General features: G+C 45.2%; 1 protein-coding gene across 3 annotated transcripts in view; it reads left to right on the plus strand.

Annotated features, from left to right (window-relative positions):
* The window catches only part of CCDC169 (coiled-coil domain containing 169), a 474,842-nt gene extending 462,819 nt beyond the window's left edge, over positions 1–12,023 (plus strand). For all 3 annotated transcript variants that reach the window (XM_069640296.1, XM_069640294.1, XM_069640295.1), the window contains one exon: positions 11,786–12,023. In XM_069640296.1, the coding sequence (XP_069496397.1) occupies positions 11,786–11,891 (106 nt within the window). In that variant the 3' untranslated portion in view covers positions 11,892–12,023. The remainder of the gene's footprint in view (positions 1–11,785) is intronic.
* The last annotated feature ends 11,482 nt before the right edge of the window (positions 12,024–23,505 follow it).

Genomic DNA, 23,505 nt, shown 5'->3' on the forward strand with positions numbered 1-23,505 from the left:
GAATATGGCATTTGTCACAGGTTCGAGGGCACACAGGATTTGGCTCGAGCCCTTTCCTTACCGGCTTAAGAAGGCATGATAGGAGCTAGGCCTACTTGCTTCGAGTGTTTCAGGCACTCGAAAATTTTAAGCATTTCCTGCCTGAATGATTCCCATTCAGCCGGATTAGAGGCCTTAGTGGGGCAAGATAAAGTTTTCTCTGGGGAGGAGTCGGACAAGGATGTCGAAGTAGGCGACTTGTGGTGCCTTTTCTACGATTTCCTCAACAACAAAGAGGAGTGGTGGGAGCCACTGCGCGACCTGGATGTTTTGGTTTTCTTCCGTTGAGGAGAGTCACCTCTCGTTTCGTCGGAGGAATGTTTTGTCGATCAGGGATTTCTTGGGAGAGCCTGCTACTGCCACTTTCCCCTTAAGCTACTTCAGAGCTTTTCCGGTCATCGACTGACACTTTTGACAGGCTGAGGTATTGTGCTCCACACTGAGACACTACAAGCATACCCGATGTAGGTCCGTCAACGACATCTTGGCGTCGCAGTCTTGAAATTTTTTAAACCCCGTCTTCAGGGTTGTCGGAAAAGGATGAAGACATATTGATAATGTCTTAAACAAATATCGGAAGCGCGCAGTAGTTCATGAAACAAAAGCTTACTCGGAAAAACGGAACTGAAGACAACGGGCGCTGCACGTGCTATACATACCTTCGATGACATCATCCTTGAGATGGAGGCCCTCAAGGGACATTGAGTCGACTGCATCGACGCACAGCGCCCTTGCCGGAAAAAAATTCCAAAGCAGCTGAAGCTGGATATTGGAGATATCAAAGATGGGGAATACGTGGGAGGACACAATCCATTGGAAGGGAGTCTTTCTCCTGGTACTATTTTCATTTGGATGCTGAACCCTTTTGAAGATTAGTGGTAGGGTTAGAGTAGGTTTTTGGACAGAGGATGGACACTTTTCATTTGGACAAATATCCTGACGAAGAGCACCTGAGTTGATATTTGTTTAGGAAGGGATAACCATTTTAGAGAAACGGAGGGGTAGGTTCTTTTCTTTATTTCTTAAATAAATCTTTTTTTAAACATGCCACCCATTTGTCTGAGTCCTTACTACACCACACCACAATAGTTATTTTATTTATTTGTTTATAGTTTATTTATACAGCGCTTATACACAGCTGAAGTGCTTCAAAGTGCTTCAAGGTGGGAAGGGAACAAGGGAATAACAGTAATCATTCTTAGGCCGTGAAGATTCCGAAAGATCAAAACAGAGAAAGAAAACTAGAATACTAGGCCTGACGACATTCGCCTAGATTAAGTGCATGAAGTGTTATAGTTGCGACCAAGCTCGGGAGGGGGAGACAAACGGTGGACAGGACAGACCATTAACTGGTCCTAGAACATTTAGGTATGGGGGAGCAGGTACGGGGGGAGTCCCAGTTACTTTGAAGTGTCCCAAGAACTGAAGAAGCACAAGCCAACTTCTTGGTGGGGGTCCATATCCCTCAGATTACAGAGCGGGATGGTGAGGAATTATATTCCCCAATAACACAGGAGGAGATAGGGTCGGCAATATGTTCTCTCCCGGTTAATGAAGCTCTAGGCCCGGATGGTTTTACTTATGCCTTTTAATAAGTATGACTAAACTATTCAACTTATTTCTCACCTCAGGGAGGGTTACGGTTTCTATGGCAGAGTCTGTTACAACATTATTGTTGAAGCCGGGCAAGGATCCCGAACTAATGACCTCATATAGGCCCTTAGCTTTGCTAAATGGTGATGCAAAGGTATATGCCAAGATTTTGGTGGAACGGCTAATGTGTACTCTCGCATACCTGAAAAGTCCTGATCAGACCGGGTTTATAAGCATCGAATCACAAATGATAATATTCAGGGGCTGATTGAATTGATGGTTTGAGGACACAGGTCGAAACAACAGATGCGTATTGCAGCCCTAGACGTCTACAAGGCATTTGATTCTATAGGCTGGGCATATGTTCAACAGGTGTTGGGGGGGCGGGGGGGATCTTTGGCTTTGCGAAAAGTTCTGGGGATTGCTTTTGGCAGGATTTCAGACCCTGATCACCAGAATCGGATTACACAGGCAGTGCTCCTCTCCGATAGAGAAGAGGAACCCAACAGGGTTGCCTGTTATCGCTGCTTATCTTTGCACTGGAGCCTCTTGCGTGCGCAATCAGGGCTAATGAACATATTCAGAGAGTGGGTTGTGGTGGGGTTCAGCATAAAATTGCGACATTGCGCTTATTCTTAGCAACATCACATCTTCTTTGCCAGTGGTCGTGAGAGCCCTTGAGGAGTTTGAGGAAGTTTCTGGATTTGCGATCGATGGGGATAAATCCCAAGGCCTAAGTGTCCAGGGGCTCTTAGGGAGATGGATGAAAGATCTATTTAGGAGTCAGGATTCCCTCCACTACTCATGCTATTTATGAGGCAAATGTCCCCACCATGTGGAAGACCTGTACAGAGGATTTGAAGCTTTGGGATATGCAAGGGGTATCAAGGATGGGGAGGATTACGGCCATGAAGATGACCTTGGTTCTTAGACTTTTGTCTGCTTTTCGGTCCCTGCCTCTCAAAGTTCCCACGCCAAGGTTGAATGAGCTCCAGGGCAGGATTTTGTCTTATGTATGGGGAAGAAGAAACAGTGCATTCAGAGGAAAATAATGCTGCAGAAGGTGCCCTGGGGTGCCGGAGATTAAAAAGTATTTTCTTGGAGCGCTGATTTTACAGCTGTTCAATTGGGGGCAGACCAGGGCCAGAAGCATTGGTGCGATGTGGAACAGTCGACAACGACCTTGCCACTGAGACATCTGCCGTTAAGCAGTAAGGCCAGGGTGGCACGGGGTGATCTCCTATTCAAAATAAATCTATCGCTCATTCACTGGGATCTGGGTTTACGGATGAATGGGGTGCTCTCTGGGCTGGGTCCTTGGACACTAATTACATAGAATGCAGATATTTCCCCGGGAATGTCTGGAACTGGATTTTAGGCTTTTGAGGTGCAGGACCGGCTCACCCTCAGGTATCTATATTCAGAAACTGGTCCACTAACGTTTGAGGAGTGCAAAACGAAGTTTGGGGTGGGTGGGTGAACGTTAGAGGTTCCCTTATGTTCAGCTGAGCCACTGGGCATCACACAGAAGAATGTGGGAATTGGGAAGCTGGGCCCCTATAGGGATGGAACGAACTCTTGGGTGGGGGAGGGGGGTTGCAATCAAAAAAGATCACACGGGTGTATCAGCTTCTACAGGGAGCCTACCATCTGACACGTTCCTGTATATGCAGAAATGGAGTGAGGAATTGTGGTTGCCGAAAGAACAGGAGAATAGGGAACGCATATGGGAAAGAGCACTGACGTCTTCAAAATGTGTTACAATCAGGGGGAATGCTTTTTAAGATATGTTTCCGCCAGTGGTACCTGACATCCCACAGATTGAGTAAAATGGGTCATGGGCCAGTATGTTGGAGGGGCTGCGGTATGCAGGTTGATATGGGGCATATGTGGTGGCACTGCCCTGTGATGATATTTTGGATAGAAATCTTATTAAATATTAGGGACATCATGGTGTGGTCTCTTCCATGGGATCCACTATATCTGGTATTGGGCAATGTTGATTTGGAAGGGGACCGAGGGTGACATTAACCACTCACTTATTACTAGCGGCCAGGCTAGGTAATGCAGGTCAATGCAAATACCCTAATGAACCGACTACAGCTTACTGGTGGGTGAAAAGTGTTGGAGATATTGGCCATGGAGAAAATGTCAGCCCTTATATAGCCGGTGAGATAGCACAGCGAGTTGATCTCTCGTTCTAACATCCTTGCGTAGCCTGCTGATGCAGGTTCGAATCCCGGCAGGGTCAACTCAGCCTTTCATCCTTCCGAGGTCCATAAATTGAGTACCACAGCGTGGGATAATAATAACAACTGTTATTGCAGCGCTTAGATACCTGCAGGTTTGTAGCGCTATATAAAAACTAGTTATTATTATTCTTATTATGCTGGAGAAAATTCAACAATATATTGATGTGTGGTCTACTTTCATTGATTTCGTGAAAGATAGAGAGCAACTGTACTTTAGGCCAATCCTACTTAAACATTTCTGCTTTAAGAGTCTCTGCGGTCGAGCTCCGGGCGGAGATATGTTTGGGGATATGACATAATATGCTTGTTTTTCTTTTTCATTGTTAGACAATGTCAGCAGTTATATGTTGTAAATTTCGATATCGTGGGTCTGGTTTGGAGTTTCATCATTTCTCTCCTGATGCTTCTATGTTTTTGTTCTTTCTGGATTAAATTTTTTCGTCTAATGGTGAAGACTTTTGAAAATGCTAAATAAGTTTGTAAAGAAAAAAGAAAGGAATGTTATACAGAGAGTGAAAGGGAAGAAATAACATTCTGTAGAAGTCAGAATATGGATACATGGGAAAAAATAATCAATGTATAAAGAAAGAGAGTGGTAGTAAAGAGGGGAAGAGAAGGGAAAGAACGAGTGAAGGAAAGCAGGAAAGGGAAAAACAGAGATGGATAGTTGGAGAGAAAGGGGGGAAGGAAAATGTACAACTGAAAAGAAGAAAACATTGAACGAGAAAGAATAGAAAAAAGAAAATGTTAGCAAAAAACTCAGAAAATTTAGATAGCATCTTGCAGTGTTAAGTCGGCCAAGACTATTATTGAAACTTTCATAACGGGAGATTTGGCCTCATGCGAGGTAGTGCGAAAGATGTCTGCATGCAGAAGTCAATGGCAGGGCTCGGGTTTTGGAGCTGCATACAGTATTTGTACTGGTCTGTTCTATTACATCAGTCTTTTAAAACATGTTTTAAAAAATGATTTATGGCAGTTCCCCTTTAAAGATTGCATGTTAGGAAATAATTAAAACGCATATACACGTTAAACTGTTTCACACATACTGCTGCACCTATATACAGCTGCTGGATGCTTTAAATCTGATGTGCCTTTGATACATGTGCTGAAATAACTGAGCAGGTGCTCTTAATTTTATAATTTTTTTTATTCATTCTGTGTGTTTCAGTTAACAAAAAAACTTTTCACACTTAAAAAAAATGACATACATATATATATATATATATATATATATATATATATATATATATATATATATATATCACAACATAAACTATTACAAAAATCCAAATAAAAAATAACCATACAAAATGTCCACGATTTCAGTTTAAAACATGTTCTAACATGAGTACCACATTACATACTTAAGAACTTTTCCGAATTGTTAAACACATTTCATGGCAAAAATTATGATGTTATCATCTGACAGCCTATTAGAAAAAACATTTAGAAGCGCACAATTTCCTCGCGCACACAGTGCACATTGTTTTTAGCTTAAGTAGATACCTACACATAATATTAAATTTAGTCAAGTGCCACATGATTCATTCTGGGCAAAAGTTCATTTTGAATTTTGCATAATAGCCTTCCCAAGGCACACAGGAATGAAGTGTTGGGATTATTCATGCATTTGATCCATAACATTTCACGTGATGATACAGAGTTCATCACGTTACTCTCCCCCAAAACGGTGAATCTATAATTTTCGAAGTAACTGCAGTAGATGACCAAATGCTTGATAGATTCCTTTTGCAGAGCTTTTTTGCAAATGCGACATGTATCAGAGTTAAAATGCATCTACTGACTAATGCCTTCTTTGCAATGAAGCTGATTCAAGCGAAACCACATGTAGATGTCACGCATTTTAATATCGGGGAAAGACTCAACATACATCAGCCTGGGAACCCTTTAATGTGTATGTAAATCAAATGCTTTATAAAACGGATAAGAAGCAATTTCATCCTGTGATACAACCCAATCCATCTGATATAGCATTCTTTTAGAATATCCCACTCGTGTTATCAGATCTTCTTTGGTGATGTTAATACGTTGCAATGCATGATCCATTCTTTTCTTAAAAAGATTTATTGAATGTGGATTCTGTAAGGCCAAAATCCTAAAATTCTACATAAATAGAATTTCGAGGGGGATCCAACATTTTAACATATGAATTTAGTTGACGCACAGGAATCAAGTTGATAGACTGGAAAGACCTAGTTCTGTGCGAATGCAAGAGTTTGGAACCGAGTTTGCCAAATTCAAGACTTGTTTCCAAAGATGACCTTGAAGAGAATTTAATATGTCATAGATGTCATGGAGACATAGTTCTAAATTATACAAAAGTATCACTTCAATCTTTAATAAGTAGTATTGAATCGCAGGACTTAATGAAAATTTACAGTATTTTTGGTAAATTATCCTTAGCTGAGAAGTCAATGGTCTCATTTTTGCTATTAAAGAGTCACGTCAATGTTTTTTCGAAAATTCATTAGTAACATCAACACCCAAATATTTAAGCATAGATATTCTATCCGACTTAAGATTGTTGATCGTCCACGAATAGCGTGGGATTTTTTTAGAACCTGACCATATTAAAAAATCTTTGATTTTCCTACACTAGGACGTAGATTGTGATCGAAGGCAAAGGTGGAAAAAGCCTTTAGTTTGTTTTGGAGACCCATAGGTGTTTTATCAAAGATAAGAATATCATCAGCATAGGCAAGCCAATGTATTTTGAGATGACCAAGTTTGACTGGATAGCATAGTATTTGATCCCAAATAGCTTCAATATCAACTAAATACAAATTAAAAAGGGTGGGTGCCAGGCTACAGCCTTGCTCCACTACCCGTACAAGTAAGAAAGTTGTGGGTTACATCACCTTCCCTATTGATACAGATTTTGAAATATGTATCCGTATGTAGTAATGCAAGTAGTAGAATGATGTTTTCAGGGAATCCAAGTCTTCTGAGTTTACACAACAAAATGTCACGAACAACGCAATCAAATGCTGAGCATAAATGTAAAGAGGCCATATAGATGGTGCCCACCAGATTTTTTTTACAAGAATATACCATGTGTGATAGAATGTTCGCATTAATCGACGTGCCCATTTGTTTGCAAAACCCAGTTTGGTTCTGGGATAGAATGTCATGAGTTTTTATAAATTTCTCCATCTCCTTGAGCAAAAGTATGGAAAAAAATGTATAGGACGAGTCCATCAGGGCTATTGGTCTGTAATATCCGGTTCCGCACAATTGCCCTTTTTTATAAATCGGCACAATCAATGCGATGTGCCATGAGTGAGGAATGTTACCTGTGTTAAATATATTTTCAAATTTTAAGAACAGAATTCTTGCCCAGAAGGTTGGATCTGTTTTGAAAGCACATGCCGGAATGCCGTCCGGTCCAGATGCCATGGAAAAGTTAAGTTTACCTATAGCCCAGATGATATCATCAATGGACCAAATGAAACGCGGAAGTGTAGCTAATTTCTTTACAGTAAACTGTTGATGTTGGAAGTGCCTAGGGAGTTGAACATTTTCCAAAATGAACATAGACCATGTATTTGCCAAAATAGAATTGGGCAAAGCCTTCTCAGTCATGCTAGAGCCAGAATTTTTAAACATCTGCCAGATAGATTTTGTATTGTGCTTACATAGATGGTTTATAATTTTTTGATTATCATGAAGGTTCATAAAATAACAATGTCTTCTACAGGCATTATTGTACAACCGTACAATTTGCTTCTTTGTGGCCATGTATTTGCCAACTGCTGTCTTGCGCTGCGAGGTGTCTCAAATCGCTATGTTTTTGTTTTTTTGACGAAGCTATGTGTGAGTCAAAGCAGTGAAGATATTTTTTTTTGCCTGTTTAGATGAAGATCAGATAGCCAGACCAGTTTTTCCCGTATGATCACATTGTTAAGTCTTTCCAGATGTACATAGTCTTGGAAGGAGTAACAAACACTTGGATCATATAATAACATCATGCTCAGGCTATCAACAAGCTTTTGACATAAGAATTTGTTCCAACGAATAGTGTTTTGGGAGACGCTCTATTTCAACCAGAGCCAATTCTGGAACAGTAGCAAGCTGCACCCAGGATAGTTCTATTTTGATTGAGATGAGACAATGGCCCTCATTACGACCCTGGCGGAAATCGCGGTGCAAAATGCACCTTGGAGCACGGCGGAAAGCTGCTGATACCGCCATGGGGGTTGGCGGATTTACCGCCCCATTCCGACCTTGGCGGAGCGGTAAATCCCCAATCCCCATTTTACCCTTCCCCATTCCCATTTTTGCCCCATAGGGCATAATGGGAGTGGGGAAGGCGTTAATTACGCCACCGTAAAGTACGGTGGCGTAATTAACAACAAGGTCCCTTAGCGCCATGGATTTCTCCGCCCGGAAAAACCAGGCGGAGAAAGGCTCCATGGCGCTACGGGAACTTGTAGTAGGGCGGACGGGTCCGCCACGAATACCGCTGGCGTAAACCCACTCCGCCAGGGTCGTAATGAGGGCCAATGATCGCTATAACCTGTGTCCATCAAGACACTTGGAGAACATAGTTTCAAAAGTTTCTAAGAAATGACAACAAAATCAGTTGTAGAAACAGAATTATCCCTGTGCCAAGTGTATTGAAGTGTGTCATGGGAAAATCTTACAACCTTCATATTCCATGCAACAAAGTATTCCTTCCAGAGCTGTCCAAGTGTTCGAGATTTTTTTTGATTATTAGAACATTTGTGAGCATGACTGTTTTGCATTTCACCCTTACAATTTGCATTGAAATCACCTCCGACAATGATGCCCTCATACTTGTTACATAGCACAGCATTTTCAAATATTGAGTCAAAGGTGTTCCTAACCAGAGCCAAATTGTGTTTGTAAGGGTTGAAGTATAGGTTAATCAGCATCAGTTTTTCCCCTATCTCGCACAGTCATTTCCATATCAATAGTAAGAATGTTGCTCAAGGAATAGCAAATCGATGTATTGGCATTAATCGTATTACTAACCGAAGTTGCTAAACCCCCTATGGGGTGACCTAACCCTTGTTTTATGGCAGGACTGGAGAAAGTGAAATATCCACTTACGGACATATGTTTAAGAAGCATTGTCTCCTGTAGGAGAATAATAGATGGAGTGTCAAAAGTAGAGTTGATCTTGAATGCTATAAAAAATAATTATGATAACCACACACATTCCAGGAAAACACCTGGATATTATTGTGGCTACCGAGACTGGTTAATCGGTGTGCTGTTGGTTACTGCATTGACTAAATTGCCTATCCAAGACCAGCCCTTGATGTTGGAGGCAATAGCTGCCAGTTGAACAATAGCATCAGACGCAGCAGTAGACTGTACAACCGCATTGCCTAAATTGACTGAAGGAATTTCAGGTATGGGTGACACATAGTTCAAAAACTGTACCACTGGTCGTATCCTGTAGCAAACTAATTTTCAACCCCAAGTGTAAAAAGTCTATTTCAAAATCCCAAATCTGTTTTAAGACAATTGAAGAAGAAATTTTGCAGATCATTCTGCCATTGTTAACATTTGCAAGTCTCACCCAATCCACATCATTCGAGTTTAGGAGTCTTAACATAGGAATTTTATAAAAGACTTTAAATACAAATTCACGATTTAGCCGTGCATTCCCATGTATGGCCGGATCACTTAGCCATCCTAAAACCGTGGCAGGATTGTATATCAGTGAGGCATTGTCATGACTTTGTTTGGAAGCCCCCTCGGTTTCTCCCATTTGTAGCATGTCCTCTCCAGTCTCTTCTGGCTCAGAGGGACATGCGGGGTGTGTGGGTTCTAAATTTGTGTGTTTGTCCAACCTTGTCATAGCAACAATTCCTTTTGGTAACAGATCTTGTGGTATGACCCCCTTAATCTTACGATGCAAAATGGGACCTTTTGGTTGGGTTAAATTACCCTGTTGTGGTGTTCCATGGTTTGTGCCATTGGTCTGCCCTAAAAGTTTGGTAGAAATCACCTTAATAGGATAGAAAGAGGACAGTTGTGTTTGTTTGCACCCCAAAGTTGATACAGCACTTATGGATTTGTTAGGAACGCCAGTTGAATTGCCATCTCCAGTAATTGCTACAGTCACGGTGGCTTTAGCCTGTTTTTTGTGTTATAGTTTTTGTTTTTTTTACAATAACTTTTTCCTTTATATTGCCGCACCCTGATTGTCCATCATCATGAAGGTGCTGCAAAGCTAACTTGCTTTCCGCATTTAATTGATCTAAGTCGACCACACCTACTTCCACAATGCACTTTGCATAGTCATGCGCTCCAATCACAGCTGTGTCGATCGCCTGTGTGGTGATTTGTCTAGCTTTTTTAATGTGTTTTTTTGTTGGCAAGTTGAGCTTTTTGCATTTTGTATTCTTTTCATAGCCGTTAGATGTAGGCGTCTCTGTTTGCGTGACATACAGGCTCCCTTCTTCAAACCACTCCTATCTGTATCTGGCCCACTGTTTATACTATCATTGGGTGGAATTTCTTCAGGTAACTCCTCAATATGTTCCTGTTCAAGCACATGGAGCAGTGCTGAGGGACTATCCAACACTATAGTGGAGGAAGGAACATAATTTTGTTCCAAAGATAAACCAATGTGACTGGCCAAGCGTGTTAAGTCGCCGGCAATTTGTATAATCATCTGCTCAATTCTGCTAAGATTTTCAACTTGAGGACATTGTTTTTTTTGTCTGTCTCAATCTCACAGCTAACCATTTCTTCTCTCTGCTGTGTCACCGCTTGTACAAAGGAATGTTTAAAAACATAGCTACATTCCCTACAATATCAGTTTGTGAAAAGTTCAGCTTGGTATCAGGACAGTCAGTTTGAGAGGCCTTGGCCTGGGTGTTTCTTCCGACAGAGACATGTTCAGATGCCTCATTAGTAACAGTGACTTTATTTATACTGCCATATAACATTCCTTCAATTTTATTAATGCATGCTATAATCTCAGTGTTTGACTGGTCTGAAGATCTTATTTCCAGGTGAGTTAATTCATGGCCCCTGTCTAGAAGATTTAAGATCCTGCTCATGACAGGAAACTGCAAATCCATATTCTCTGATGTATGGACAACTGGAGAGGGCCCTGAAAAGGTGTTCTGCACTGGCTCGTAATTTAGCCTGGGAGGGGAATTTGGGTCTACAGGGCTAGAGCACCCACATATCCCTTGATTATTACTAGGAATTAGCTTATCCGGAACATCTTCGGCATCACTTTGGAACATTGCCTTACTGATAGCTTTCAGATGTGTAATTCTAGAAGGATGCATTTTTAAGCTGCTTACATCTGAAGAGGCCTGCACTTGACAAACTGATGCCAAAACAGTAGAAGTTGCCTCTCGATCACTAGCTTGATGTAAATGCACATGCGCTATGCCACCTTTTCTACCTGTGGCTGGCGTGGACGGGCCAAGTGAGAGTCGTGCCCGCTTAGAGAGTTCGGTCATTACAGTTGACCCCATCATAGAAATGTCTGAAATTTGATCACTGGAAGGGTTGTTGTTTGGTTTGGCCAGGATCCTATAAGGTGCTCTTCATTAAGTGGGCCCATGTTAGAAGGGGAAGCCTGGAAAGCCCAGTGCTGCGATATCCCATCCAGCCCCTGCGCAGTGCTTAAGCATAAAGGAGATGGCAAATAAAACCCACACAGCTTTTTGAGTTTATGGGCAACTGTGTGAGCGTTCAGATATATGTAGCACCTTTGCCCTATTAATCTAATATATTATGCTGCTGTTGGTTAAACATGTTCCGAAGTCTGGTCATTTCATTTGAGTAGTTAATTGTTCTTATTCTTTCAAAAGTATTGATATTTCTCCATCTTCCACAGTTCAGTATTCATGATGACCATGTCTTTTCTAACTTTATTTCAGAGGGATGTATAATATTCCACCAAATCAGAGGATGTTAGATCCCAGAAAGGGACCAATAAAGAAAACGGCTGGAGTGAAACACCTACCGAAAATAACAGTGACTTAAGAATATGGGGAAATTCTGTGAATCTTGTTTATTACATCTTTAACCACTGAGATGTAACCTTAGATGAAAGTTTCTAACCTGACTCTCCTCGTGTTTTACTGTTTTAAAAATAAAGTTACTTTGTTTTAGAAATTGTCTGAACTACCTCATTCTGTGCTGTTGGCTCTTCGTGATTGTCCTGTACTTGCCAATCACATTTTGTTTACTTACTCAAACAATATTTGTCATTGCGTCATTGTAAATCGCATAAAGTTAAATGTGGTAGTTGTGGCCAGGGTACCTGGCTGAGCAGGCATGAGGGGTTTGATCTCCCCTCCTTTCAATGACAATCTGGTATCCAGCCATGCAACAAATATAATTTATAAGAACCATTTCCCCTAACTCTCGAAATAAGGTTGACTTTGCTTAACTCCATGGAATGAGAGAGTGTGATCGGCAGAACAAGATGGTAGGTCCTGTCTTGAGGGTTGAAAAGGATCAGAAATTAGATCAATACTCTCAGGAAATCATATACAGGTGTAAAGCAGTCTTTGAGTTTCAGTTATTAGGTGAAAGAGAGGCCCACAAATTACCCCTAAACCACAGACAAAGGTTACCCACAACCTGGAGTACAGCAACTTACTATTTTTGCAACCGGAAGGGTGCTTAGCCAAGCAGGTGGCTGGAACAGCGGGTGAGATTACACAGTCTCCACCCGAGGCCTTTTTCCCCGGTGCCATTTTTTCTTTTAATGTGGAGAGGCAACAGGGTGTCTCTCCTGTTGCCTCCCCACCCCCTGCTTCCCCCTACCTCCCCACCCCTGCCCCAAAAGCAATTCTTACCCCTATGCCACTTATCTGCTGGGCTGGAGCTTTGTGCTCCAGTCCCAGCGCTGCCCCCGTCTTCCGTCCGTTGCCATCAGGGGTGGACTGGGAACCAAAAGAGGCCCTGGAAATAATTTTCAAAGTGGCCCCAAATTACACATTTTCAGCAAGCCCAAACCTTTTCCGATGGGAACATTTTGAAATACCACGCAAACAAGGCCCCTGGTGCAGAGGCCTACTGGGAAATCTTCAGAGTTCCCTATAGACTAGTCCAATCCTGGTTGCCATAGAAATAGAAAAGGGACTAAGTAATTTCTCCCTATGGCGGCATCCATCTTTTTTCATTTTTTTTCCTAGGGAGATTGGCTGCAGTTCCTACCCGAGCAGTTAAAGGCCATGTTTGCACCCCACAGCATGGATGAAAGCCATATTCATAACAAAATATCTGAACTTTCCCATTTCCGTATTCTTAGAAACCTGTGATGTCATCAAACTGGGTTGAGGCATCACTGGTTAGATGAGGGAAAGGTTCACTCACATCCAACATATTTTCCCATTCATGAAAAAGAAGTAAACGCCTATAAATATTTAACAACCTGAGACTTGGTGGGCGTGGCTGGCGAGCAACGAATGAGGCTGTGAGGCTCCATAGCTCCGGCTCCAAGACACATTGAATCCGGCAAAGATCCTGTTTGAGACGCACCTCGGAAGCGTAGGATAACACTACCGGGTATTGGAAGGTCCCGGGCATTGAACTTTATGAAGGTGGGCTGTGAAAGTCCCGGGAACCGCACAAATCAACAAAATCGGCAAGGAGGTGCAACACGGAGGGGGACCGCAAGATGGCCGCGGGCAGAAGAGGAGTCCAGTGAAGCTGGAGCCACGGGGAAGGCGCCCTCCTTGACAGCTAACAACCCAACTCCAGGCAGGACCCTGAAAGGAACTGGGAGTGTGGTGGAGCGGCACAGAGGGATGGAGAAAGGCACAGCAGGGACAGAGGAGCAACGAGGGATGGCTGGAGGTCGAGGCAGAGAGACACTGCTGGCTCCGAATGGGAGGGCAGGAAAAGAGCTCTGTTCCCCAAGGCGGTGAAGAGGGGCGCCGGGAAGGCTGACAGAGGAGAGACACATTGGGAGGGAAGCAGCCGCTTCCTTGGTCTGCCTCTGCCGGTTCCCTGAAATCGCCCGACATCCTGAGGGAGGCTGAAAACTTCAATAACACTGTCGGGCACTACAGCGTAGGAGGCAGTGTGGAACGGACGGAGTGTGGAAGATGAAGCGGAGCGGGCCCCCCCTTATAGTGCATCTTGACCCAGACCACCCACAGACACTGACACTGCGGCCATCAGAACACAGCCAATTAGAGTGGGGCAGGTCCCTGCAAGAGGCAGTCCACCACGAGGCGGCAGAGCTGGGACATCACCACCTGGGTGGCAGGAGAGCCCGGAGAGCAGCACAGGAGACTGGTGGGGGGGCCCGGTGAAGGCACGAAATAGCAGTATTGTGGCCTAATATAACAGAAGGCACAGGGAATCACCGGAGGGAGTGGGTCTGACCTGCCAATGGAGTGGTACAGGCAGGCACAGGAAGGTGACCCAGGCAAAGGAGTGAACAAAATCTGACACTATTGAACTCTGTGCAGATAGCAAGGGGACACACCAGAGGACTGCCCGATGGCACCGGGCAGACATCAAGGAAGGCGGAGAGTATAGGCCCCCCGGCAGAAGTAGACGCGGGAGAGACACCAATACAGTAGGCCCTAATGTCGACCTGATTTCATACAACCAGAGGTACAGATGGGATGGAGCAAACATGGTGAAGGGCCAGAAAAAAAACAACCAATATGCCGCCCCTAAGCACAAGACGATGAAAGGGTCGGAGGGAGAGAACGACGTGGCGGGAGCAGGCATGGAGAGGGGCGCAGGTGTCACGCTGGAAGGGCTGATGGCAGCAATACAGGAGTCCAGGACATCTATGGAAGGGAAAATACAGGAAGTAGCGAGCTGACTTATGGAATGTCAATGAGAGAGTGACGGATGTTGGACAGCGGGTGAGCACAGTGGAAGATGACTTGGCCACACTCAAGAACCAGGTGCGCGGCCTTATCGGGGCGACACAAGGGCTAGAGGTGAGAGCAGAGGACTCCGAAGGCCGATCCCGCTGCAATAATATTCGCCTGGTGGGTGTCCCAGAGGGGCAGGAGGAGCTGTGCACGGAGTTGTAATTGGAGAAGCTAATTCTAGAGACTCTGCGCACGAAAGGCTTATCAAAATTGTTCACAGTGGAGCGGGCGCATAGAGTACTTGGTAGACCCTCACCTCCAGGGGGCAACCCAGAGCGATCGTGGCCAAGCTCTTAAACATAAGGGACAGGGACACAATACTGCAAGTGGCATGCAAAGCTGGGTGGAAAGCGCCAGAATTTTGATCTTCCCAGACTTCAAGCAAGAGGTCCAGAAACAGGAGTTCTTCCGACTCTGCTCGCTGCAGGCTACGCGAGCTGAATTTGCGATGCATGACAATCTTTCAGGCAAAAGTGAGAGTCATAGATGGAGGACGGTCCTTCCTATTCACATTCCCGAAGGACGCGTGGGATTGGCTGGACAGGAGAGTACCGAAAGGGATGCCTCAGGAGGATGGCGACCATCAACCGAAGGAGAAGGACAATGGCAACCTGGCAGAGAACTAAGTGGGGACAACAAGGTTGGCTGAGAATGAATCACATAGTTTGCAGGGAAGAGGGGGTGATGCTTGCAGGGAAGAGGGGGCAGAGGTGCATAGTGCAATGCGGCTGGAGCGGGACAAGGAGTTAGCCACCCCCAGAAACCGGGAATCCTCTACCACGCTGGAAGGCAGGCACGGGGTAGAGGATGGTCTTGGTTGGAGTAGGTTAAGGGATGGGGTGGGGGTGGGGAAAGGGGAGGGCAGGTGGGGCAGGGGCTTGGACCACAGTTGGGGAGGGTCTGGGGGAGCAAGGGGGTAGGTCTGGGGGTCAGGAGTTGGGGAGCTTGAGGGAAGAATGTGGGGTGGGGAACTAGTCCAGGGTTAATGGGGGGGGCATGGGGGAGGAAAGTTATGGATATATATGAGTTGGGCACGGTTGCCAAGTTGGTTGAAGTTGGAAGCGAGGCCTATGGAATGGGGCAATTCAAATAATGGAGTGGAGGCGGGGGACTCGGAGGAGGACAGGGGGAACCGCAGGGATGGGAAAGAGGTGAGAGGAAGAAGATGACACCAGGAACAAGGGGTGAGTGCCTGAGAATTGGGACTTGGAACGTTCAGGTCTAGATAAGAAGTCGAAATGTCAGAGAGTAGGGGGGTTCCTGAAGTGGCATGGGATACAACTGGCAATGATACAGGAAACCCAAATGGTGTGCAAGGATCTGGATCTACTTAGAAGGTGGTGGGGGGAACGGTGGTGGGGACAACCTATTCTAAATTCACAAGAGGGGTGTTGTTTTGGGTGGCGGCAGGGGTGCCTCTGTAGGTGGGCAGAGTAGTCACGGATGAGGTGGGAAGGACGGTGATGCTAGTGCTGGAAGGCAAGGAAATTTGTGTGGTAAATTCATATGACCTAATGTTGATGATAAGAATACTTTCTCTCAGTAATGCAACTGGCGGGAGGATATCATGAAGCAGTGTTTATATGGGGTGGGGATTTTAATTGCTTTCTAGATCCGGATTTGGTTAGCACGGGGAGCTCGGGCTCACTGAAACAGTAGGCAGCGTCCACGTTATAGAAGATAATAGGGGACTGGGATCTAGTGGAACTGTGGAGGGGGTCCCATGGGCAGGAGCGGGGGTACTCTTATCTCTCGGGGCTACATGGGACATATTCCCGGCTAGACTATTTGTTTGTTGGGGTGGAACACTGCAGTGCGCGGCCTTGGAGAACAGGCAGAGTCATTAGGACAGGAGATGACAGCTTTTTTCAAGGTTAATGAGGGTTCGGTGGAAAGGTGGGGAAGCTCATGGGAGGCATTTAAGGTCACGGTGAGGGGGAGTTGTATAGCTAAATCGGTAGGGGTGAGGAAATCACTGCAGGAAAAATTAGGGAAGCTGGAAAGGGAGATAGTGGTTTTGAAACGGGAATGGGGACAGGACAAGACAACGGTGGGCAACTGGTGGGGAACTAGCGGACACGTTGGTAACCCATCAGGAGACTCTGGATTCACTTTCAAAATTCGAGGGGTGTCAAATGGAGGTGCGAATTCATGGGGAGGAGATAAGGCAGGGCGCCTACTGGCTTGGCTGATCCGACGGGAGCAGCTGCGGCACACCTTAACCCAGATTAGACGGAACTCGAGGGAATTCACCAACACCCAAGCAGGAATCAATGAAGTCTTTCAAAACGTCTACGAATCCTTGTACACAAGTGAAAAGTCATACTCTGAGGAGGATGCGCAGGAACTCCATAACATAGCAGAACTACTGTGTCTCAGAGGAGGTCAGGGAGAAGTTAGATGGGCCAATTGGGGAACCCAAGATCTGCGAGGCATTGAGGGCAATGGGGAAAGGCAAGTGCGTGGGGGGGAGATGGGCTTCCTGTGGAGTTCTATTGCAGATTTGAGGAATTATGGGTCCCCTGGCTGAAAAAGTTTTATGATGAGGCCTACGAGACAGGGATCCTTCTGGAATCTATGAGGGAAGCGATAATAACGATCCTATTGAAAGACCATAAAGACCCCGTTGAATGCTCATCCTATCGGCCTATTTCGTTGCTAAATGTTGATGTGAAAATCTTGGGAAAGGTGCTTGCCACTAGGTTATCCAGGGTAGCCCCGGGTCTAATTCACTCGGACCAGTGCGGATTTATGGGGCGGGGGTCAGAGTACTACACTGAACCTCCTCTGGTTACACCACATGATGGATCAGGACAGGGGTTCCCGGGAATTCATGGTGGTGGGCTCCTTCGATGCCATGAAGGCTTCCGATTCAGTGGAGTGGGAATGGCTGTTTCGGGTGCTAAGGGCCTATGGGTTCGGGGACAACATATGTAGGTGGTTACGGCTCTTATATAATGAACCAATGGCCAGGATGAAAACGAACAGTTGGATGTCACAGCGATGGACGCTGGGTAGAGGAACGAGACAATGGTGTCCGGTATCCCCAATACTGTTCGCGGTGGTAGTGGAGCCTTTGGCAAGATATCTCAGAAAGGAGATGGGGGGTGCAGGTATCTTGGTGGGAGGGGTGCAGCATGTGATATCATTATACGCTGATGACCTGTTATATGTGAGTAACCCTGTGGATAATCTCCCAGTTCTCCTAGAGGTGCTAAGTCATTTCCAGAAATTGTGGGGATATTGTATTCATGTCGAGAAGCCAGTGTTATTCCCATTGGGGGCCTTGTAGATCAAAACCCGATGACTTTGCGGGACTTGGTACTCAGATGGGAGGGGGAATTGTTCCGATATCTGGCCATCGAGAACTTTCACAATATTGAGGAGACGTTTACGTACAATATGGGCAGGGCTCTCTCGGGGATAGGGGATTCCATCCCATTTTAGAGGGGGTTGCCATTGCCACTGATGGGTAGAGTAGCCCTTTGTAAAATGGTCATCATCCCGATGGCTTCTCTACTACTTTACTAATATACCATAGGCGATTAAGAAGGTCTTCTTTAAAATGCCAGATGAAAAAGTGGGGGAACTACTGTGGAATTCGGGTAGGAGGAAGGTTTCTCTGGCAATGATACTGCGCCCACGCCAGGATGGGGGCTTAAATTTGCACAATTACGAACGATACCTTATGGTGTGTTGCTGGGACCGACCCTGAGGGGAAATTATTCAAGGGACTATTGGGGGAAATTACCGACCCACCGAAGGCCATTGGAGCTATTGTGGGGAGTGGTAGAGGGGAAGGGGACCACCAACGATCTCCAGGTGGTCCAGGAGATCTGGAAGAAACTCCTGAGGCGTAAGCAGGTATTGGGGCTCTATAGCGCAGACCTACCTAGGGGTGCGGACCAAGGGCTTCGGGGGGCAGTGCGGAGGATGGGGTTCTCGGGATTGATGGAAAAGGGATGTACACCGATGGGGGGCTCTATTTGAAGGAGGCAAGGTACAACCGTTTGAGGAATGGAGGCAGTGGTATGGGATCCATAGGAGGCAATTTCTGGCCTATCGGACAGTGGTGGCGCCCTTTGCAAAATTGTGGTTGGGCATCCCAGAAGAGCCAGCAACGGTCCTGCTAATGCAAGTACTGCCATCTCAGGAGGGGGAGGGCCAGGGTGTCACGCATCTATGAAGAGAATGAATTGCTCAGGACTTGCTGACTGAAAAGTCAGGCGAGCCAGGATGCTGTGAGAGAGCACAGCTGTTGGTGTATGGGTGTGTAGCAACCGGAAAGTGATGGGAAGCTGGACTAATATCATGCCCTGCACACCTATTGAAGAAAGACACTGTCCACAGTGTGCAAAGCGTGAATGATGAATACCTGGAATCATGGGCTAAGTATGAAACACTACTAACTTGTGTTGACAACAACGCAGTGCATATACTACTACTGAAGAATGCAACAAGCTGCTTCAAGAATGATGCCAAGATCTAGGTTGGAAGGAAAAAGCCTGCAGAGAAACAATTGAAGTACCAGGAATGAAAAGAGGAACTGTAGTTCTGATGGATCGATATTGGGCCTGCGGATCCAGAGCTTACATGCAGTTGCCTAAAGATTGGGGAGGAGTGTGCTCCATTGTAAATGTACACATCCCAGCACTAGTGATTTCCCCAAAGTAACCACCACGTCGAAGAGTTCCCAAAAATAAATGAATATAACAGAAGGAAGAGATCATTTCATCTTCGCTGACTGAAAATAGAGAATTGTTTCTCATCAAAATCAATAAAAAGCTTATGAATACATTCCTGATGAGCACAAGCTTTTCAGCAAGACCTCCATGATAATGACATCTATATTCATACCAGGACCTCAAGCTGCAGTAAATGCCAAGTGGTTGCAGATCACTAGATGGGAATTGCTGCAGATGATTAATGCAACAATACAAGGATTCAATGCAATAATAGAAGAATTGAGAGCCATCAGGTTGATGACTTCCCAGAACAGGTATTTTCTGGATCTGATAACAGCAATGGAAGGAGGCATTTGTACCAATGTTGGGCCGTATTGCTGTACATGGACACCATCTCATGATGGAGAAAATGCAACCCTGACAGAGGCAATAATGATGTTAATGACCCTGCATACAAAAATGCAAGACGAAGCTGATGAGAAGGCAGGAGACGATTGGTTCTCATCCCTGTTTTCATGGATTCCGTCTTGGTTGGCAAATGCCTTCAAACTACTTGGAGCAATACTAGTGTTGGTGTTGCTAGGATTCTGTCTCCTAAGAATCATCTTGGGGCAATGCCAGAAAACTGCCAAGAAAGCTATTGGGTTGAAGATAATGATCGACATTAACAGTGTCAGTGAAGGGAAAACGCAGACTGAAGAAAGTACTTGAGTAAACATAAAGAAAGGTTATCTTGCTCCTCCAGGAATCAGGTTCTATCCATCCCCAAGATCGAAAGAGGTATGTGGGATGGTGGATATTCTGTTTACCAGCAGGGCATTGTCACCACATGACCTGGAGTATGGATGAACACATAAAGAATGCAGGTCACCTGAGGGGGGGTGATGAAAATATGGGTCCTAAAGAAGAGAACATATGATGAGATGGTGGAAGAAGATGAAGCAGGAATTGCCAAAGGAGAGGAAAAGAAGAGTATGGTTAAATTTTCGACCAGAGTGGGGAATGTAGAGGAGCAGGTGGAGGCCTCTTCTCTAGTCCCCGCCCCTTCACCACCATCCTATTGGAGTAGCAGACGAAGGACTACCATTGGGAGTCCATACGTTAGTTTATGTGACATGTCTATACCGCATTGAATGTATCAAAGACAATATGCACTCAGGCAGCCATTCAGAATATATCCTCACGTTGAGTCAATGGAGGGAAGTTACCAAGAAGCATGTCAATTGCCTAAATGCAAGGAAGCATCTCTAAGAATTATGGATGAATGCCAAACAAGTCTGATCATAATATGATGTCATAAAGAAGACCTATAAGCCTAAGCCAAAACAAAATGAAAATCTTTAAAACTGACGATGTAACAGAAGCACTGAGAGAAACATGCCCCAAAGATGAGGTTAGCGTGAAAACAAGAAGATGAAGTAACGTGCTGAAGCATATAGAAGTTTGTTAAAAAAAAGAGGTATATATATATATAACGTTTAGGACGGCCATCGGAAGAAAATGGATGACGGCTCGTGTTGAAGAATAAACCCAGCTACCTCAAAAACTAGCCTAGGATCGCAAATTGAAGAGGTGATGAAGAAGCTGTTTCCATGTGTGGAATAAGGGGCACCTTGGCCTGAAGTCAAGGGGGCTATTTCGAGAGATGGGCATGAGGCACAGAGGGGGGGAATGAATAGACCTTGTGAATGAAACATATTTCTACAACGATTAGGAGGTAAAGGACATTTGCTGATGCCAAGTATTGAACAACCACGAAGGCAAAAGCCTATGTGAGGTGGAGTGAGAAAGTCTCTAAATGCCAGACAGGGTAATGACACCCTGGTTAATTAAATCAAATAACAGAAATTGAGAGACAGAAATTGACAAAATTGTGGTCTCCTGGCGCGTGATTAAGAACTCAAAACAAAGGCTATTCATTAGAGCTTCGAGTTAAGATAGTGGTCTGCTCACACTCCCTCGAATGTCCCAGAACAGTGAGCACACTACGAGGTCAACTACAAACGATAGACCTTGTCTAAGGATCCGGTCGATGACATACAATGGACTAATTGGGAAAACAAGGAGATAATTTGACGCAGCTTGGACACCTAGGTTTCACTTTGTTCATGTGCTGCTAAACAAGCTAAAAGTCCAAGGTTGGATAGGGTTGCCAACCAATCAAAAAGGACTGTTATGCACTTTCATATACAGTGTTGCAGCTATTAGGCCGCTGCCATATTCTCTGCTATAATCAGTATGTGACATGCATAGAAGTAGCTCAGGGTATGTCCTACAAACCAGTCTGCCATGATTGTTACGACTAAACCACCCCAGAGCACCTCCATTCCACTCCCTCTTAGCCCTACGCATGTAGGTACGTCACCACAGGGCATCTTATGCCTAAAGCACCACAAGTCTGGTGTGCAACTACTTTCCTCTAGAACCCCGGCCCAGACTTCATTCCGGAACGCACCTCCCAGTCCAAGCAGCTTACTACCATCTAATGAGCACATCAATAACCACCCTAGGGCTGCACCCACAACACCCGGCATGGCTCCCTCAGGCCATCATAACTATATCACAATGCATCAGGGTATTTCGTACGGCTCCCAGCCTCTACAGTCTCTGGTCCTAGCCCCACACCCCGTGATGCTATCCCTGAGCACCCTCTATCCCCTGGCACACTTCACTCCTGCAGACCACTACCTTAAGAAACATTTTCATAGGAATATGGACGGTACTCCCATACAGACCTATAACTAGGAAACCACCCCCAATCCACAACCTTAAGAAACACTTGCCTGGGAGTGCAGACAGCATTCATATACTGACCTATAACTAGGCTTCTAACCTCCCCCCAAGCCACTGCCTTAAGAAACTCTCACCAAGCCGATACCTACCACAATATCCACAAACCAATTAAACCCACCACCCAGGGGATTGACTTCACTGAGGCTCCCCCTGCCATCCATACCAGACATATAATTACCCTTCTGATACAATGTGCCCTAATCAACGCAAGATTATCCTTGCACACGCCCTAGACATACACAATCTCATCAGCACCTTAGACCTAGACATTCTAGTAACCACAGAAACCTGGCTACATGCTGCTTCTGGTCCTGCCTTTCTGTTGCCTTGCCACATTCTATCCTCCGTACTGACAGAACCAATGCCAAAGGTGGAGGAGTAGCAATCATAGGAAAAGATGTACTCTCCATTAGAGAACTGAACACCACCCTGTCTGACAACTATGACATACTGTCAGCTAAACTGAACCTCTCAGACTCTGACACTGTCACCATTTACTACCCTCCGGGTACAGTCCTGTCCTTTGAGGAGAACCTTCTAGACACCCTGGCCGCTCACATGAAGGCACGCCCCTGTATGTTCCCACCACAAAAAATACAACCCGAAAGGGAAAAAGGCCCAAGAAACTCTTGCAAGGATAACAAGTATTTATTTCCATTCAAAAAGGAAAAGCACCAACAAAGAACTCTGATGCCACAGAACATTCTGCCCGCTTGTTTGGCAGGTTATAAGCACAAACAGCATCACTTATGACGCAAACAATGATAAGACATTCTCCAATCCCTAGTGGATGGTACATATGTATGTAGGGCCTGTTCGATATGGGACACCAGGCCATTGGCCCATCTTCATCTGTCCTTCTTCGCCCAAGTGGGCAGTGCTGGACTCGTCATCCGATGCAAGGTTGGCCTAACAATCAATTATAACCTAGTGATAACAATGTTATTCTATCCTGGCTACATTACACCTGGAAGATACATAGATGGGCTCGGAGGAGATCTGAGGTCACCCTAACTCATCACTTCACTCGTTCCCAGGCAGATCAGCAACTCCCAAGGTCCTCCACCTTCGGTCTGTGCTATAATTTACACACCACCCTGCACCCCGCTGCACAAATCACGTGACCCACTTGTGAAGGCGCGCTAGTCTTGCCTTCTGATGTTAGTGATCAATCGGGGGGTTGTAAAGGTTTTATGGTCGGTGGTCTGTGCTTGGATGGTCCTGTGGCATGCAGGGGTCTCAGGATGAACGTGCTGCCAAGCTATATATCCC

The sequence above is a fragment of the Ambystoma mexicanum genome, chromosome 7q (assembly GCF_040938575.1).
Source record: "Ambystoma mexicanum isolate Mex_15411 chromosome 7q, UKY_AmexF1_1, whole genome shotgun sequence".
Taxonomy (NCBI): Eukaryota; Metazoa; Chordata; class Amphibia; order Caudata; family Ambystomatidae; genus Ambystoma; species Ambystoma mexicanum.